This window comes from Protomyctophum bolini (genome assembly GCF_963924005.1).
Source record: "Protomyctophum bolini genome assembly, chromosome: 24".
Classification (NCBI taxonomy): Eukaryota; Metazoa; Chordata; class Actinopteri; order Myctophiformes; family Myctophidae; genus Protomyctophum; species Protomyctophum bolini.
Window position 1 is genome coordinate 12,407,421 of NC_137885.1, and position 20,136 is coordinate 12,427,556.

A 20,136-nucleotide genomic window follows, 5' to 3' on the forward strand; every position below is an offset into this window, starting at 1 on the left:
CAAATAATTGTAGTGTAGTAAAAGTACAATATTTGCCTCTGAGAGGCAAATATTATAAATACTCTAGTAGAAATACTCTAGTAAAGTTTAAAAAAATGCCTCAAAATTGTACTTGAGTAATTGTACTTACTTTACACCACTTAACTCTATTCTGTGTATAACGGGATATGTTGTAAAGCTGGCGCATACATTGTCATACAGTGCTGATTATGGGACCGTTTGGTTGCATGTGTACGTTTTTATTTGATCCCCCTCAAGCCCATACATGCAGATTGCAGAACTAGATTGACTTTTGTGAAAAATGCCAACCCCTTCTTCTAGGATTTTATATCATTTAGTTATAGTACATCCCCTCCCACAACAAGACAACCCAACCCGGTTCTTCTCCCTGCTGGAATACCAAGTAGGGAGCAGGTAGTTGAGAGGAGGTCCCCCCCCCCCCCCCCCCCCACACACACACACTCCTGTGGACCATTGAAAACAGGATGAATGCACGCCGGGTCTGAATACGGGGTAAACTGTTGGGTCTTTGTCATTCAAAGTGATGCTTTTAACCCGTTCAGGTTTTTCCCTCTTCCTAACAACCAACCAGCCCCCCCCCAACTGCCTTTCTGTCTCTCTCTCTCTCTCTCTCTCTCTCTCTCTTGCTCTCTCTTCATTCAACATGTGAGACAATAAAAGAGAGGGGAGACAGAAAGGAGGGGGGCGGGGACGGACTGCAGGCCCTGCAAGTAGAATGAAAAAAATATTAAATCACACACAAGATCAACTCACTCTTCTGTCTCTCTCTCTCTCTCTCTCAGCTCTTACTGCCGCACGACGGCATCGCGCAACGGACGGAAGTGGCACACAATCTATTAACACTCTGGAATCGCCTGTTTCCGACGCCGCGCGACACCCGCCGACGCACGACAAAAGTGTAACTCGAGGCTTAATGGGATTCCTATTCCGACCCCCTCGTGTTTCCCCTCTTGGCTCCTTCAACACAAAGTGTGATATAGGTGAAAGTTGATCAGCCGGGGCTGAAAAAGCTGAGCCGTCACTCAGAACGCAGCCGGAGATGAATAACAAACAAGTGAGTGCAGGTTGGGCCTCGGCGTGTCAATCACGGGCCGCGAACGCATACCGCGCTGCAAACACGTCCGCATGCTGTCAGCAAGTGTCAGGGCTTATGTTTCATACCGCCTCGCCTGCAGCGACATTCAAAACCCAGGAATTCCTGAACAAACCTTTGATAACAAAAAGAGTGAGAGAGAGAGACAGAGAGAGAGAGAGAGAGACAGAGAGAACATGTAAAAAAAAAAAAACGTTCCTGGTATCTGCTGAAGTCTAAGGAACGCGTATAAAATGAACTTGAAACTGATCCAGGGGTGTAATAACAGGCTTAGTTGAATGCACTTTACATTCTTGCAAAAACACGAGCAGCGCTCGAGTTATTATACGATTATAAAGAGATGGGGGAGGGGTGGGGGGGGGGTTCTCCGTGCACACTTTTGAAGTCCCCCCCCTTCCGTGCTTTAGCTGAGTTAAGTCAGGCTTAAATGGCAAAAACCGTGCGATATGAAAAGGCTGGTGTTGTCTGTAAAGTGCGTGTGGTGGTGATCTGGTTTCAGACAGAACCAGTGGGGCCTTCTTTACGGAACTGGAGAAGCTCACCAACAAGCTACCTCCTGCTCCGATAGAACCTCTTTCTGCCTCCCCTGCCCTACTGGGATTTTACCAAAGCCAATGTTTCTCACAAAATACATGACAAAAAGAGCATTTCTGTAGTGTAAAACATTAAATTAAATTAAAACTCTGCCCCCATGCTGCATTGTTTTCTGAGAGAATACACTGGGGGACTATGCCATTATTGTGCAAAGATACTCAGGAATGGTCAAAAAAAACGGTACATTTTGGGTTTGTTTTGTGTGAAAATAGCAGGTCTACAAGCTCACGTGTTGTTACGCGACCTATACAAGCTTTTCAATTGGCTACTTTCCCACTGTTCATTGTGAGATATAAGCCTTGAAAGGTTCACCAGCCCTTACATGATAGGAACGAGTTCTTCAATGACCTCAGCCATAATGGTTAAATATAGATGCTGTCCCAAAGCATTGGACATAGCAAACCCTGGTATGCAGAAATAAACAGGAAAAGGGGGTGGGAGGGAAAAAAAAAGAAACGGTCAGACTTGGAGGTGGTTTAATTTCAAACGTTAATATATTTGTCTTCTAATTCATAGTGAACTATTCATCCAGCTGTGACAGTCTTAACAAGGCCACCCCCAGCTGTCTGCAGCAACAAGCCACACAACAGCCCAGCGGGGCGGCGCATAAACCAGGCTTTCTCAAAATAAATATATATTTATTTTCATTATAAAATAATAAACCTTCAAATAAATATAGATTTTGTTTTTGTTTTTTTTAAACTTTACACTAAACAATGTTGAAATTAGAAAATAAAGACTTTCTGATAAAGGTCACTGTACAATTTTACAAGTAGAAGGAATAGGATTTTTTTTGCCCTTTGTAAATTACACAAAAATGATTGATAGACATTCCAGTGAATGTACAACATTGTATACATGTAAAGTACTGTATATAGATCACATATATGTGTGGATTTATCAAGGTGCCTGTGGTGTGGCAGAAAAAAAAATGTTTTCACAGTTGAAGTATTATATATATACAAAAATAAAACATCTCTCAGAAACTCATTTTCTAATGTACATACTTTTTTGTTTGTTTTTCAAATTACTATTTTACATACAGTTAGTAGTACGAGTCTCTCCGTAAGCATATAATTTGTATTAAATGTTAAAAATGGGGCTATCCGTTTTAGGGTAGCCGGGTATAGCGACAGACACAATGTGTGTGGGGAGTCCTCCTGTGACAACAATGACCTGGCCAAAGCAGTAGCTCAATGGTAGCTTTCATACAGAATGAATAAAAACCGTGGTAACACTTGGTTTGGTTTACCTTTCAAGTTTACGGGCCCCCTCTTAGACCAGCGCTTTAAAATAGGCGACCGCACGAGTCCACCTATGATCTTTGCCATAATCCGTTTATATGTCAGAATAAAACAAAAGACACCGGCGCTGCAATTGATCTCCAGATCAACATTCCAACTTCCCAAACCATGAACCTATAAGGCCTGACATTGATCAAATAACTTTTGGAGTCAATAGTTTTCCCCCCGTCTGTGTCGGCCCCAAGCATTCTTCTTTTCCTCTTAACTCTGAACGGGAACCCATTTTGGTGTTAGCATCATGTTATGCTTTAGCTATTGAAAAATAGCAGATCTACAAGCTTGTAGGTCTGCTATTTTTGAAAAATCAAAGAGCGACTGACATTTTTTTAGAATCTGATCTCAGGTCAGAATGGAAAACTGTCAGGATGTAGAAGACATTTTTTAGAATCTGATCTCAGGAGGTCAGAATGGGTTAAGCAGGCTTGTCAGAGGCCTGGCGGTGGACGCCCGCGGCGGCGCCCTTGCACCTGCACCCTGGCCGGGCGGCGCGGTTGTAGCAGCTCTGGCACGCGGCCAGGCAACCTTTGGCCGGGAGGTAGCAGAGGAGGCAGGGGAGGACGAGGGCCAGCAGCGACACGGCGGCCCAGCGCACGCAGCAGTGCGACTGCGCGCACGAGAAGGGCTTGTCGGCGCACGTGTCCTCGTCGTCGCTGGAGCAGTGGTAGAAGAGCCCCTTGACGCAGCACGCGCACGTCCCGTAGTCCACCGCCGCGTCGGCCGAGCACACGCAGCGGCGGCCGCACAGCCAGCAGGAGGGCAGCGCGCGCGGCCGCACGCAGTCCGCGCAGCGGCACCGGCCGCAGTCCTCGCACTGGTTGGCGAGGTGGTGAGTGCCGCCGCCGCCGCCCGGCCTGACCACGACCTCGGCGGTCGCGTCGTTCAGGGGCTTCAGCTCGTCCGGGCTCAGCTCGGCGTGCTTGGGCTGGGTTCTGATTATCTGTTCACCGGGGCCACTCGGGAGTCCCTGGCCCGAGGTGACGCCGCCGCCCTGGGAGTCCTCGGTGCCGGAGGAACGCGGCGAGCCGTCCCTGGAGCGCGAGAGTACTCCTCCAGTGCCGCCCCCCCGCGGGGCCGCCGGAAGCAGGTTACGGACGTTGTTGGGCCGCTCCTCCGGGGTCTCCTGACGCTCGTTTGTAGTCCTCGGCGCCACGGGGGACGTGGCGGGGTCACTCTTCCGTTGACCACGCTGCTGGGCGCCGGCGGGAGAGCGCTGCGCCACCGCGGGCCCGTCCGTGTATTCATTGCTGCACCTGTTCACCCGAATTTGGTCTAGGGAGAGCACCACCACCGCCGGAGGGACGGAGGAGGGAGGCTGCCCCGCGTTGGACGACGCAGGGTCTGGCTGGCCGTCCTGCAGGGCCGGGGCAGGCCGGGGCTGCGGCCTCCCATTGTCATGCCGCGCTGACGTGCTGCTGCTCAGCAAGCTGGTCAATGGCGACGACGAGCGCCCCCCGTGGTATCCTCCTCCCCCGTCGTTCGGACTGCTGAACTCCATCTTGGGACTGAAGGGCCGTTCTTCTGGATGGCATCGGACACATCTGAAGTCCTGCCGGGGGAAACAGGGACACATGTATATGAGTCTCTGGCACCATGCAAATCAGGTGTGAGTCAGGGTGTGATGTATGCCAATGCAAATCATGGCTGATGATCACCATGGGGCCTAACTTATATGTAAAGCACTTCCCAAACACTACATGGGTTTGTTTGGTGTCGTGTGCCAATTTTTATGGGTCGCGAATAAATATCCCTCTTTTTTCCCGTTTCCTATACCTTTAAAAACGATTACATTAGGCCTAGATTATTTTTAAATATTTATTTTACACATTTCATCAATTGAAAACAATCAAAATTAAAATTAAAGTATTAAAACGTATTTCACACATAAAATAAAATGCGATCGTTTCCATAAATAAGTTTATTTTAGAAGCATAGCGATTCGATTTGGATCGCCGGGCAAACATGGGGTCTTTTATAGGGTCTCAAGCTATAACGCGTTTGAGGAACCACTTCACAACAGCAGATCTACAAGATGGTATAGCGCCTATAGATCTGCTGTTGTCAAGTGTCCATGTCGACCCACACCACCACCACCACCACACATCTGAGCTCCTGGGCACAGAGAAACGCTCTCTCTGCACAGATGGCACGTCTTGGCACATCACTGAGGCAATGAGAACGATTAGCAAATGTCTCTTGGAGAGATCTGACAGGGTTGAAACATCTGTCTGAAACATGTAATGACGAAACCCGATGCCTGCGGAACACTGTGGCACCTTTTATAGCATTGCTTTACGCCATCGGCCAGCCATGTGTGACTGTGTGTAGTCAGTGCGGTTGTTGCAATGTTGGAATATGATACAAATTAAATCATAGTCGCTGGCAAAACTACCCGACTTGTGTGTTGCCTGTGTGACCTGACTTACACGCTGCATGGGGATTTTCACAATCTTGCCCCAAACACTTAAACGGGAAGTTGAGAAACTCGCTGTAACACGCATTGCACGATGGCTTCTTTGGAAGTTTAGAGTAGACAATTGAAATGCACGTATGCGCAAATATCTTAATCTTATCTATGACACATTACAAAAAAATGAGGTATATCTTCAAACATATATGTATAGCAGTTTCTGCATGGCATTCCAATTGCATGACATAACTTTAAGCCAGGGGTTCTCTCTCTCTCTCTCTCTCTCTCTGCCCATGTTGTGCCAAGCTGACTGCATGTGGTCTGAGAACCAGTCATAGCCATGCAGTGTATAACACAAGCCCACAAAGGTGACATTTAAAAAGACTAACCGCTATACGCTGTCGTCTCGCATCAACCCCTAACCTATTGAAAAAAATGGGCTGCCATATATGCACATCGCACTTACATGAATGTAGCAGCCAGGCAGTGCTCTAAAAAGTCTAAATGACCCTTCCCAGCACTAATTAGCTTTCAAATGCCAGCTTTGGGGGGGGGGGGGGTATATAGGCCCCTACCCCTGTTTAAAATAGTTTTACTTTTGCATGACAAATGGCTTCCAGCGCGACCTTCTCCATTGTGACAAAGAGGAGATGAGGTTTGCACACTTGAAAGAGAACATGTTGGTGGGTGGACCGTCAAGAGGCTTAATTCTTTACAATGGTATAGTGGTTCTCAAAGTGGGGTCCGGGGACCCCTAGGGTTCCTTTATGGGGGGGGGGGGGGGTCCTCAGCTAAATGTGCTAAAATCAACCACTTAACCCCTATTTTTATATTGGCTGCATGGGAAATAGCAGATCCACAAACTCACAACTCAAAAACCTTTAAAAATATATATATATATATATTATTTGAACATTTTAACAAAACAAATCTTTTTGGGATGAGGGGCAACATATTTTCAGATGGGGGTCCTGCACTCCACGCCCAAATAAGACATAATGTTGTGGTCCTTGACATGAGTTTGACACAGTCAATTCACACAGAGCCTTAACTAAAATAGGCCAGTATATAGGTTTCTTTAAGGAAATAGCCATAGGCTACTGTTGTTGCTTTTCCCCCCCATTCCCTTCCCCGCGTGTGTGTGTGTGCGTGCGTTTGCAGCAGGATTTGTAGCCATTGCACAACCACAATGTGCCACGCGTGCGTGAGAGTCGAGATAAGGAACGGATGTGTGCACATGTATTTGACCGAGGGTTACATGTAATTTGGACGCAATTAACTAGCCTAGAAATCATATAGCAGGCCAGGCCAACCAACGTGCCCCCGAGCAGCAGGAAACAAGACACCCAATAGTTTAGTAGGCTACACGATAATAATTAATAATACCACAACTCCGTGCGGTCTCTCTCAGCGTATAATTAATATTTAATCTCAAAAGCCCCGAGGCCAAAAAAGTCAAATAAGCCGTAGTGTGCCACAATCTGAGCGGATTTGTCTGTAGCCTAGTGTAAATACACCAGTGTTTATTTAACAACAAATAAATGCCTACGTTTTAACACTGGCATATTTACACGTAGAACGTGTATAGGCCCGACCTCCAGTTAACCTACACTGTGGGAGAAAAAAAAGCGCAATCTTTATAAACGAGGACAAATATGATATTTCGCCTATAACTATAAGGTGTGCTGCTCGCTACATGTGTGGCCTCGATTGAACGGATCATCTGCAGCGATTGTGTTTGCTGCAGATCTGCAACGATCACAACTTTCTTTCATAGTAGGCTAGCATACTGCCTATAGTATATTCTGGATAATGTGGATGGACCGATCGATCGCCTCGATCAATGTCTCCCAAACAGTTATTACTAAAGTTATTACCAGCTTATATAAAACGGGGCTTACCGTGCTCTCAACACTTCTGTAGACCCCCTTTTTTTTAGGTCAAATAAATCCAAAAGTTCCAAACAGCAGACAAATCCTATATTATTCCAACGCAAAATCAATCAGGAAACCCATCCGTAAGATCCATTGAGAAAGTTTCCAACTGATGCTGTTATAACTTCATTATAGGAAGCGATACGCATATAAGATCCCATTCGATTCGTGCGCGACAAGAAACATGTGGGCATGAAGAAAACAGACGCAAAGCCATCAATCACCGCCGCGTCTGGGACACTAAAGAAGAGTTTGGCTCCACTTTTTGTCTCTGCATGCGACCCAAAACGGGGACGATCGGCATGTCTTTCCAGCGACAAAAAGAAAAGAAAAGAAAAAACACATGCACACAACGCAGCGCAGCATTCAGTTCTTGTGGTTTCAATTCAAGGTATTTTGTCCGAAGCAGCAACTCTTTACTGGGGTCCCAAATACTTTTTTTCTCTCTCTTCTCGTGTTTTTTTTTTCTTTCTTTTTTTTCTCCTTTTTTCCTCCTCTTCTTCCCCCCTTTCTTTCCGGAGAGGAGGTTGGGATTAGGCTCTCGGGCTGTAAATGGCGTCAAGCGAGGAGGGAGGGGGTTAGGGAGGGGGGGGGGGGGGGGGGACAGAGCGCTTGTTGTTACAGCGGATATCATGCATCCGGTGCGCCCCCATTGGCTGGCCTAGAAAAGCACCCATTCACACCCATGATGGCGGTATTAATTATTCCATATAGGCCAGGCCTGGCCTGCAGCGCACTGGGAGAATTCTCAGTCCTCGTTTACCCCCCCCCCCCCCTCTAAAGAAAAAAAACATGGACCCATTATTTGAACCCCCTCGGAGTTAAATGGACACTCAGAGTTTTTTAGGCTGGCTATTCATATTATCTATTAGGCTGTTGATGGCACCAGCAGGACTGTTCAGAAATTGCACTGAACTTGAAGATGGCTGCCACAGTTCTTCGTTCTCATGCCATGTATGCAGAATATAATATATGTGTGCATGTGAATGTCAGCATTATAACACAATGGCATTAGCCTAACAAATGTACAAACGTACGCGCGCGTGTGTGTTTGCGCGCGTGTGTGTGTGTGCATGCGACGAGGAACCATATGATGATCATGAACTCGTTTGTTAATTTGAAAGCGAACATAAAACATCCAAGGAAACAAAACTAACAATAAACAGGCTTCACCACGCATGTTGAGAACTGACTTGAACAATGTCCAAAGTCATAGTGAATATTTTGTGAAGCAGCTCCCTCTTGTGGGAGTTCAGCTGATATTGCAGGCTGCCGTTATTATGAATAATGGACAGTCTACTGCAGCGGTTACTAGAGCGCTCTAGAAGTTCAGTAGCCTATTTATAATAATATATTTCATTGTTCCCAAAACCCTGGCATGGCCACTGAACACCACATCAGTGCATGATGGATCATATTGACCACAATGTTCTGTGTCTGTGTAAAATAGTCCACTTGCCAGAATGTGAAGCATGCAGGCATGGGTAGGCTAGGCAGGCTATACACCACACCAACGTTTTATGTTAGAAATGTTGAGTACCGGTATGTCAGCACATTTGGCCGTTTTTAGGCCAATGAGTGTTTATGAGTTATGAAAATTGTAGATCTGCTATTTTCAATAGATTTTGAACATTTTGAACTTGTGAAATGGCACATTCTGCATAATGGCTACTTTTACTTTTAGTACTTTTAAGTACATTTTGATACTGATACTTTTGTACTTCTACTCAAGTACATTTTAATTCCGTACTTTTACTTGTAACAAAGTAGTTCTAAATTGCAGTATTGGTACTTTTACTTAAGTAAAACAATTGAGTACTTTTCCCACCACTGCATATAATGCTTATCTGTAGCCTACTTTAAAACCGAGCAATATCTCTTCGTGCATGGCATGATGGGGGGTTCATAGTACAACCGGGTCATTCGGGTGAACTGTTTGTCTGGCTCCGTGTTTGAAAGTTTTATAGGATCATCTGATTTACTCAAGTCTGATCCTGCTCACCCATCTAGTACTGACACACAGATGCGCACGCACACACATGGCAAGCATATGGCACGACACGCACACGCGCATTGATTGATCTAAAAAGTTATTTCACAGTAATACTGTGTGAAATAACTTCTTCTATATGCAGAATGGGTACATTTCAAACGACAGCACAAGTCAGTATAAAAACAGCATTATACACTTGTTTGCAACAGAGGGTCCACCGTTTTCAATTCATCAGAACTTTTAGAGACACAAATATATAAACTAAAGATCAGGAAATCATATTATAAGGAAAGTAATAAACACCAAACAAACATCACAGAAAAAAGCTAAAACATCAGCCAACATCACAATCAGGGTCACAATCAGAGCAAGATCAGTGAAAGCATAGGACAGAGGCGTGATTGGAAGCTTATTCCCGGAGGTCGGTCCGTTTTATTAACTTAAAACCTCCCATAAAACCCTGAAAAGCTGTATGCGATTTTGGAATGTGGAACTTTTTCAGCTTCCGTGTACTGAGATAACCTCTCCTCATTGTATGTCCCAGAGCTTCACTTTTAAAGAGGTATGTGTGCTTGTGTTTGGCCTTATGCGCAAAAGGCAAGTGTGTATTTGTGTGTGATAGAGAGGGAATAGAATAGATAGAGCCTCAAAACCTTTCAGAGCCGCACTGGAGATGAGGGAGATAGGAATGAGATTATGGAAAGCCTATACGCCAAGTTTAAGCTTTTTAAAAAGCAAAAGCAATTAGTGAGTGACTACGTGAGATCGGTGAGAAGAGTATGCTTTGTAGAACTGTGAACAGACGCACACACGCACGCGCACACACACACACACACACACACACACACACACACACACACACACACACACACACACACACACACACACACACACACACACACACAAAGGATGTAACAATAAAGGATCTTTAATCTCAGATTTTGGAAGAGCTGAGCGTTCTGTGATGAAAGCACGGCCGTGCCATGCCATATCAAGTCAGATAACTCTTTCTCTCTCCTCTGCCCCCCGTTCATCATTCACCCTGTCTCTCTGACTGTCTCCTTCACTCTCTCTTTCTTTAATTGTGGTAATAGAGTGTCTGATCAATCAATCCCAGACAGATCAATTAGGGCTGTCTGGCCAACGACCTCACAGAGCGGTCACCGCCGTCAGCCCAGAAATGAACCTCACTAAAAAAGACTAGAACTGCACTCTGTCGAGTGCCTACTTGCGCGTTGCACACTAGTAGGCCATACATGGCCTACTAGTGCGCAAGCAGAGTGCGCAAGTACTGTCGACTGCTACGAACTGTAAAACATTGAAATTAAATGCTTAAGTCTGGTTATAACTGGCTGTACATCGCCAGTTATATCGTCAGTTATAACCCGACATTGAAACATATCTTAATTACGTCACCATCAACATCAGTATATATATATATATACCTCCGAGCATACGCACATTCGTACCAGCACGACCACAATACTTGCGCACTCTGCTTGCGCAAGTAATACAAAGATAAAGAAATTAACTTTGATCTTGGCTGTACTGAATTCACCTCCCTCTGAGTTCTACGCTTCGTACCCTATATGTGTAGTTGGCCGGGGTCAGGGTTTTTTTTCCCCAGTTTGTTTCTGAAGAAATATCAAATATTGGTTCATTTGTCTAATTTTCTAGCCCACAAAAGAAATCAGGACAATGCTCCTATTTCTGGGACCCGTCCTTGATATTTTGGCATAATCTGATCGACATTAGGATTTGACTTCATTAAAGTCAAATCCAAATGTCGATCAGATTATATTAAATTCCCCTGACCGCCCCGGTTCTCTGGGGTCTATACTTAAATCCCCTCCTTTTTTCCCTTTACATGTATAGTCTGAAGTAGTCTATTTTGGAGAGCTACACAGTTTCACTGTGTACTCCTACTCCAAGTGAATTATTCAGGTTGTTGAGATCAACATTGTGATAACTCAACATTATGGTGGAGATTTGAAAATATGTCTATACCACAATCTACTGCATGACACCTTTCTGGACCTCTGCACATTGAACTATACTAAATGATGCATAAGTCAATCCCACTGGCAGCAATAATCACTGATATTGATATTGTTTGTGTCCTTGGACTCTTCATATACCCTACTACACCATGTTGCAGCGATATCTAGTTCTGTGTATTTCGCCCCCTTTATTTATTTACCTCAATCCACTCAAAACAGCCTAACAACCACACTCAAGTGTTATTGAGGGGGGGCGGAAGCACTCAACTGAGTGTTTCTATTAAAAAAACAAATAAAATGAACACTCTGGAAAGATGTCCTTGCTGTTTATTAACAGCAAGAAAGATGGTAACCTTATCCTGGAGTAGTAGAAGAACATTTGACCAAACGTAGAATGATATTCTGCAGAAATATGAGAACGTTTATTCATAAACAGCAGAGAACAGTTTCATTATGAGCTTAAGTTATAGGTGTAGGGTCTGCTATTGATGTACACAATTGTACATTGCATGTACGTTGTGTGCAGTACCAACTAACATACTGGGATCCCTGATGTCGTCAGAAACGGCTGACTTTATGGTCATTATGCAAATAGGGTAGCACTCGCACATCTATGATGATGGAACACAACATCACCACCAAGCAAAAATAGAACCACAGTGTAATTGTGAGATGTGACTGTCCGTCTCTCTCCAGCAACAGTATATGGAAGTATATGCCCCAAGAATTTAAGGGCCTAGCTGTAAAACCTCCATCATCAATATTAATATGCATGCAGCACACTGTATACATTATATGTACAGATTTATATTCACAGCAACAGGTTACAACACTGAGCTGTCCCGTTCAATTTACCGTACTATGCCTGCACCTGTTACACAGGCTACATTGTGATGAATTCAATACATTATTTCAAAACACTTTAACTCATTCTGGCCTGGGCGGGAATCCCTTTTGGTGTTTAAAGCATTATGTTATACTCTAGCTATAGAAAAATAGCATCTATAAGCTCCAATTGCCACGCTACGAGCTTTGGAGCTTGTAGGTCTATGTTTTGAAAAATCTTGGAAAATGTGGCGCAAATCTTTGAATATATATTCTTTCAGAGTGAACGTTTTTTAACTATAGAATCTTGGCTTCTGAAGTTCTGAGAGGTTCCTGGAATATTTTTTTTCAGATGGGGGGGTCAGTGGCAAATTACATATCATGTTTGGGGTCCTTGACATGAAATATTGAGCACCACCACTGATACAGAAAACATAGGTATTTCAGAAAACTGTCAGGAATAAGAAGGACATATTTTCAGGCCTATATAAATAGATTCATATAACCATTAACCACATCATGAATCCTGCCCTGAGCTTGTGGCTGTGGAATCCACCAGCACAGTAAGGGGTTGGGAGGTATATAAAAATTTGCCAGGCAAATTAGGCAAAGATATGCAGGTGTGTGTGTGTGTGTGTGTGTGTGTGTGTGTGTGTGTGTGTGTGTGTGTGTTAGCTCCTGAGGGCTCCTGGGGGCACTAGAATATGTATTACATGTTTTGTTTATCTATTTACATATGTACTACTACTACTACTGTATATATATATTGTGTGTGTGTGTGTGTGTGTGTGTGTGTGTGTGTGTGTGTGTGTGTGTGTGTACATTGAGTTTTCAAGGCAAAATGTTGTAGTCGGGTAAATTGGGTAGGCCTACTTGAAGTCAGAAATGAGGAAATGGTGGTGAAGGCTAGTAACAAATTATAATAACAACATAAAAAAGCTCTACTCCACACATCCATCTCCAGGATTTAAACAATCAAAATTACATTCCTTATTTCTATGTATTGCGCTTGTGTATTCATTGTAATTGATCTAAACAATCTCTTTAGCAATTATCTTGTGTATGTGTTATATTATGGTGTTGGTAGGTTTGTCTGACTCTGATCAGAGTTCACTTCAGATTCGTGTCAAATGAAACGCTATTAAAATAGTAAAACTAGATTTACAGTGACACTGACACATCTGCCTGCAATATAAATGTTGTCCACTTGAGGGCGACACAGATGGAATAAAAACAGGCATTCAGCATAACTGCAGTCTACAAATTAGGCTACATAAAACTAACAGGTGAGGTGATTCAGTGATTGTAATCAAGCCCCGAGTTGGTTACCCCACAGTGCCACACGCATTATCTTTGGCCAAGAAATACGAATTTCTCAATTCCTATTATGATATGCCCAGATGGTGGTATTAATAGGCCTATATCAGTTCAAAATTAAATTACTTTTCAGTGCAAACTGCAAAGAATTGGCAAGGCTACTGTATGATGGATATTGGACTGGAACTTCTCAGGAAAACACTGGCAGATGAAAACGCCAAGGGTTGCAGTTCTGCGCCAGCCAAGGAGGGAGTCTTTTAATGAGTGGACTAAACTTGACCGGTTGCCCTTGCCTTGATGGTTAGTAGATCTATTTGTTAGTCGGCTTGTGTAACGTTTAGCAGTGCACAGTATTTACACAACAATGACGATATGTTTATATTGCACTTCTTCTTCTGACAACTTGACGTACACACACACACACACACACACACACACACACACACACACAGTCGCACACACATCTAGTTTTGTCGTCCACTGTCTCCAAACACGTTAATTCTCTGCCCACGATATTTTTTTGGGCAGGCAATAATTAAATTGCATTTCGGCTGTAACACAAAGAGTCACAGGCAAACGGTAATCTGTGTGATGCAATGTGTTGAAAGTACACTTTCCTGAGTCACATTTATTTCCTTAAAGACGTGGTTTTTGTACCTTTTCTGTTTTTAATGTGTCTATGGAGTTAAAGGTGGAGTGCCAAAATGTTTGTATTTTTCCAGTTGTTGATCATGTGTCTATGACTCTGTCTCTATGAGGTGACAGTAGGGTACTTCCTGGAGTCGTTTTTATGTGCAATGATGTATTCCCTTTGTATTTAGGGCTGAACCCTTGACAGTCAAACATGCCAATGAAAATATAATATAGTCACATCACATTATCAGCCCCTCCCCTAACCCCCTCCCCCCTTTTCATACAACTAACCCTACAGCAGGCAAACCAGGCATACTTAATGAACTGGTGGGGGTGCTGATGGGAATATTTCTACCATTATACTTGAAAGGACTGTATTAAAATAAAGACTATGATAAATAAGGAAAAGCTTCGATAACCGGGAGCTTGGAGCTCCGGAACACCTGAACTGTATAAATACTTTTGGACAATAAAATACTCCTCACTGGAATAGAAGCAGAAGGCTTGTAACTTTACAGAAATGGTTATAAAAACCTTTTGAACTATAATGAGTAAAAGTCAGAGTATAACAGAGTTAACCAAAATACCTTAGAATGAATTGACGGACACAAGGAAGACAATTTCAGACAAGCAGAGCTAGAAGGAGGTTCAATCAGATATATTTACCATTGTACCGGGAGAGAATAAGGCATGTAATCCGGACAGCGTTTCCACAAGGATCTCTGACCATGTCCAATTTGAACATGGTTAATATAGTATACCGTAATCAATACACCGGAAAATGTGTTGAACAACAAGGTCAAAAAACATATTTGTTTACAAATGGACGGATAATGCAAGACGTCACGAATATTGCATACAGGAACTATCTCACGGGGCAGAGATAGTCCGGACATGCAATATCAGTTAGTGGAACTGGGGGACAGGGCATAACATCATTGAGTGCAGTTTACCAGTCTGTTAGAGCGAATACTAACTTCAAGGGCAGAAACACAGAAGCGGGGTGTTATGGCAAATGGAAACAAAACACTTCTTATCTACCAACGCTAGCTGAGAGCAGTTTTACTATCTAAACTCTGGCGGGGCCAGAACCATACTATTTTACAGTCAGTGGGACAGTGTAACATCAAATGTCAGTCACAGGGCAATTCATTATCCACAGGTGCCCACATAAAAACGACATTTTATTTTTAACAAATACTGTACACTTTTTTTGAAAAACTTCTTCCTCCTTTTATAACAATAAGACCTGATGATCATGTTTTAGGGTGGTCAGGTTTAAAGTGGCTAACAGCATGGTTGGTTTTTCTGTGCAGTCATGGGGAAGGCGGAGGGATCGGTGGCGAGAGAGGAGTGGCATAGCCACGTCACGGCCCTCTCTGTTCTGTGGCCCCAGAGTTCAGGAGACTGGGCCTGGCTGCCAAACTCATGGAGATGCTGGAGGAAATCTCAGAAAGGTATGTAGAAATTATGATGTAATGCTGGTAACACTGAAAATATCCAGAGTTAATTTCACTCTGAGAATGTACAAATGCAACAAAATTGACCTTACCTAAGTGACAAATGTTATAATGTTATTCATGACATTAGTACTGCATACATCAATGATAATGTCTGGACTCTGGAAACCTTGTGTGTCCAAAACTGTTACTTTTTATAATTCAAAAGTAGCAGATCGACAAGCTCAAAACGTGTCGCTTCGCGTTATGTTTCAAGTTTGTGGATCTGCTACTTTTGGTGTGATGCAGAGTATGATCATTGATCAATTAGGGCATTCATTTACGAAAAGATACAAAGTTTAAACTGTTTCATTATGTCTTCCTGCCGTTTAGAAAGGGCGGCTTCTTTGTGGACCTGTTTGTGCGAGTGTCCAACCAGGTGGCAGTGAACATGTACGGTACAAGCAGCTAGGCTACAGCGTCTACAGGACTGTTATAGAGTACTACTCTGCAAGCAACGGAGAGCCAGACGAGGACGCCTACGGTAAGATGATATTCAACTACATAGACCCGTGTCAAGACCAAACCAGTGGTTTTCACACATTTTTATTCAAGGACCCCTTAAACACTCTATAAGGACCCCCACGTTGATATGAATTTGACCGCAGACCCCCATTTGAAAAGATTGTGCCAGGGACCCCCATAAGATTGGTGGTGTTTTAGGGTAAATCATGGCACTCCATCTTTAACATTACTCTAATATACCCCCAGGCAGGGCCGGTTCTAGGCATAAGCAATATACCGGTAAGCGGTCGCTTAGGGCCACAACCACTGAGGGGGCCACATCACAGGGAGAAGTTTTTTTTTATCTTTATGAATCCTTTATCCCATACATGGCGGCCTAATGCGACCTGCAGGTTAATATCAACTGGCGGCCTGGGGGCTACATGTGGCCCCCACCTTCACTTAATGCGGCCCGCAGGTCAATATCGGAATACTGATTTATTATTGATTTCAGCTGTTACAATTCAATCCAAAAAACAGTTTTAAATTAAGATCTCACACAAGACGCAACAGAATAGTTGCAAATTGCATTATGCAATCAATACACCTGTGGCCCACTGCCCACAGGTGAAATGGTTTGCAGTTGGTTGATTTAATTGATGGCAATAGCACAGTAAAGATGATGATAATATAATATGATGTGTGTAGTTCTTTATAGATCTAACCTCTTAATTTTGATTTCAAAGTGCACCAGATTGAAGGATTTTCATCGCAAATTTACAATTATTTTCTACAAAAATAGACGAAACAAATTGGCAAAAATAGCCAGTCCACATTGGCTAACGTACCGCATTATGAGCTTGTTGTGCGGCTAATTTCGGCGAAGATGTTTGACCAAAAAAAGAACAGAAGATTGAAGTGGTTAAAGCAGTGCGTTAGCCATGCATGCGGTCTAGTTTCACACAGCGTAGCCAGTATTCAATTAATATATTAATATGAAGTATATAGTGTTTCTGTATCCAGCTGTGAGAGCTTTGATTGGTGCTTCACTGTATGCATTACGAGACTCTTCACATGTTTTTGTTTACAGTAATATGATCTGGAGGAGTGAGCTGGAGGGTTTATTTTTTTATTTATTTTTCTCCCCCTCAGTCAAATCTAGACTGCAGTAAGCTCACAATGCGTCATATCACGTTGTGAGCTTGTAGATTGGCTATTGCTATTTCATATACAATAAAGTACCTAGCATTACATTTGTATACCGCATGTATCATGTCTGTCTCTACTACTCTTCTATAAAAACAGACTTCCCACCAGACGGCCTCCATATTGGACCTCTCTGCAGAGGGGATCTGCAGCACGCCTGGCCCGGACAGCTTGGAGCGGAGATGAAGGAATCAATAGGCCATCTTTACAGTCGGGGCTTTCGGAGTTGCTGTGTCAGAGGTGAGCCTCGCTTTGGACAGAATAGGCCCGACTCACACCTTTCGATCTAGCATACAACATTGATGCATGCTAGATGTATATAAAGGGTGTGATACATCTTGCCCCAATGCATTTCCAATGGAAGTCACATGGTTTGACACAGACATCTCTCTCTGTCTGTCTGTCTGTCTGTCTGTCTCTCTATGGCGTACCTAGCATTACATTTGTATACCGCATGTATCATGTCTGTCTCTACTACTCCTCTATAAAAACAGACGTCCCACCAGACGGCCTCCATATTGGACCTCTCTGCAGAGGGGATCTGCAGCACGCCTGGCCCGGACAGCTTGGAGTGGAGATGAAGGAATCAATAGGCCATCTTTACAGTCGGGGCTTTCGGAGTTGCTGTGTCAGAGGTGAGCCTCGCTTTGGACAGAATAGGCCCGACTCACACCTTTCGATCTAGCATACAACATTGATGCATGCTAGATGTATACAAAGGGTGTGATACATCTTGCCCCAATGCATTTCCAATGGAAGTCACATGGTTTGACACCACATGTGAAGTTGCCCGAGGGCCAAGGCTCCAAAAACAGTCAGCGATGCTTTTTGGTGGTTTTTATTGCTCAAAACCTCCAGCTCCATTGTAGATATTCACAAAAGAAAAATCAAACGGCAAAATGTCACGGGGAAACCCGTGCCCTATAGACACTAGAAGACTCCACAATATAAAACTGGTCATGACAAACACACTGCACAGATGCTTCCATTAATTGACTGTCATCAAGCTGACAAGCTCCTTGGAGGGGTGGCCATGTGTAGCATCATATACCCATATCTGTGTTGCCTAATTCTATTGTAATTGTTTTGTGTGATGTGATGCCTTGGAAAACATTCAGACTCTAAATGTGTAATTGTATAGTTGGTCTAACTCAGGGGTCATGGTTAACCTGGTTTGAGTAGATTGGTCCAATTACTAATTGTGGGTGGGGTCTCACCTGGTACATAAGGGAGGCTTGTGGAAATGTTTGGGAGGGAATCAGTTTAGCTTGAGACTAACAAAGGAGACAACTCCAGGGGAGAGCTGGCAGGGCCAGGAAGGCATAGCCTGTTTTCAGTTTCTTAAGTTCTTGTTTTGTTGTTTTTCCTTAGTTGAGTTGTCAAGTGTTTTCTTACTTTCTGTTATTTGAAAGTGTATTGTAAGTCTTTATTCGTGAAGTATTATTTTTGCCTGCACAGTCAAATCCAGCCTGGGTCGGTCACTCTGTGTTTTGAGGTAAATAAAATACCAAAAAGATCTACATTCTTGGACTGTCGATTCTTGGAGCCTTGGCCGTTCGGGCAACTTTACACTCCCCCTCAGTCAAATCTAGACTGCAGTAAGCTCACAATGCGTCATATCACGTTGTGAGCTTGTAGATTGGCTATTGCTATTTCATATACAATAAAGTACCTAGCATTACATTTGTATACCGCATGTATCATGTCTGTCTCTACTACTCCTCTATAAAAACAGACTTCCCACCAGACGGCCTCCATATTGGACCTCTCTGCAGAGGGGATCTGCAGCACGCCTGGCCCGGACAGCTTGGAGTGGAGATGAAGGAATCAATAGGCCATCTTTACAGTCGGGGCTTTCGGAGTTGCTGTGTCAGAGGTGAGCCTCGCTTTGGACAGAATAGGCCCGACTCACACCTTTCGATCTAGCATACAACATTGATGCATGCTAGATGTATACAAAGGGTGTGATACATCTTGCCCCAATGCATTTCCAATGGAAGTCACATGGTTTGACACAGACATCTCTCTCTGTCTGTCTGTCTGTCTATGGCGTTTGTGAGATAATAATATCCACTTGAGACGTGGATAATGGGATGCAATTAGAGCATTTAGGCGTTGTGACCGCAATAATGACATACAGCAGGCCGCCATGGAACATGTCTATTGTTGTGAATATCATAGTTTTCATGCAGATTCGAGAAGGCGAAACTGAGGCGACAAAGCTCTCTCTCTCTCTCTCTCTCTCTGTCTGTCTGTCTGTCTGTCTGTCTGTCTCCGTCTTATCCTCTCTCTCTCTCTCTGTCTGTCTGTCTGTCTGTCTCTGTCTTATCCTCTGTCTCTCTCTCTCTCTCTCCCCCCGCGCTCTCTGTCTGCTGCAGTGTCAAAAGTCTGATTTCACAAAACATGGGGCGATACGCATCGGTTATCAACACTGATAGGCCCACATACTAATCCGTTGTTATTATTAAAACATGGGGCGATACGCATCGGTTATCAACACTGATAGGCCCACATACTAATCCGTTATTATCTCTCGTTCGGTGGCACCCACCCACCCAACACCACCACCACTGTGCTGTAGCCTGGGCACCATTTAATTTAGGGTATATGATCCTGTCGGGAGCGGATGATATCGTTACGTCATGTTGTAGTATTGTTTTGTAGTCGACAGGCAGGAACAACAGGCGGCAACTTTATTGAGGGAAAAGGAAGTTTCCTTCCTTTTTTCTCAATAAAAGCTACAGGCTACGAGAGCTTTTATTGAGGGAAAAGGAAGGATGTTGGTCTATACTCTATTCATCTGTCTTAAATCAAAGTCTTAAAAATAAAAGCTTTGTGAAAAACCATTGACCTTAAGTTTATACCA

At 43.7% G+C, this 20,136-nt stretch overlaps 1 protein-coding gene and 1 pseudogene across 2 annotated transcripts; one reads left to right on the top strand and one right to left on the bottom strand.

The window, feature by feature from the left end:
- Positions 1–2,167: 2,167 nt before the first annotated feature.
- On the bottom strand, positions 2,168–7,898 carry spry2 (sprouty RTK signaling antagonist 2). Its single transcript, XM_080758164.1, has 2 exons — positions 7,321–7,898; positions 2,168–4,558 (listed from the first exon to the last, which is right to left on the bottom strand). Exon 2 carries the CDS (start codon positions 4,505–4,507, stop codon positions 3,425–3,427), a length of 1,083 nt encoding a protein of 360 aa, XP_080614290.1. The 5' UTR covers positions 4,508–4,558; positions 7,321–7,898; the 3' UTR covers positions 2,168–3,424.
- A 7,541-nt stretch (positions 7,899–15,439) lies between these two features.
- LOC308311748 (N-alpha-acetyltransferase 20-like) lies at positions 15,440–17,851 on the top strand (annotated as a pseudogene). Its single transcript has 4 exons — positions 15,440–15,578; positions 15,954–16,104; positions 17,370–17,503; positions 17,765–17,851. The product of its transcript is annotated as an N-alpha-acetyltransferase 20-like (transcript).
- The last annotated feature ends 2,285 nt before the right edge of the window (positions 17,852–20,136 follow it).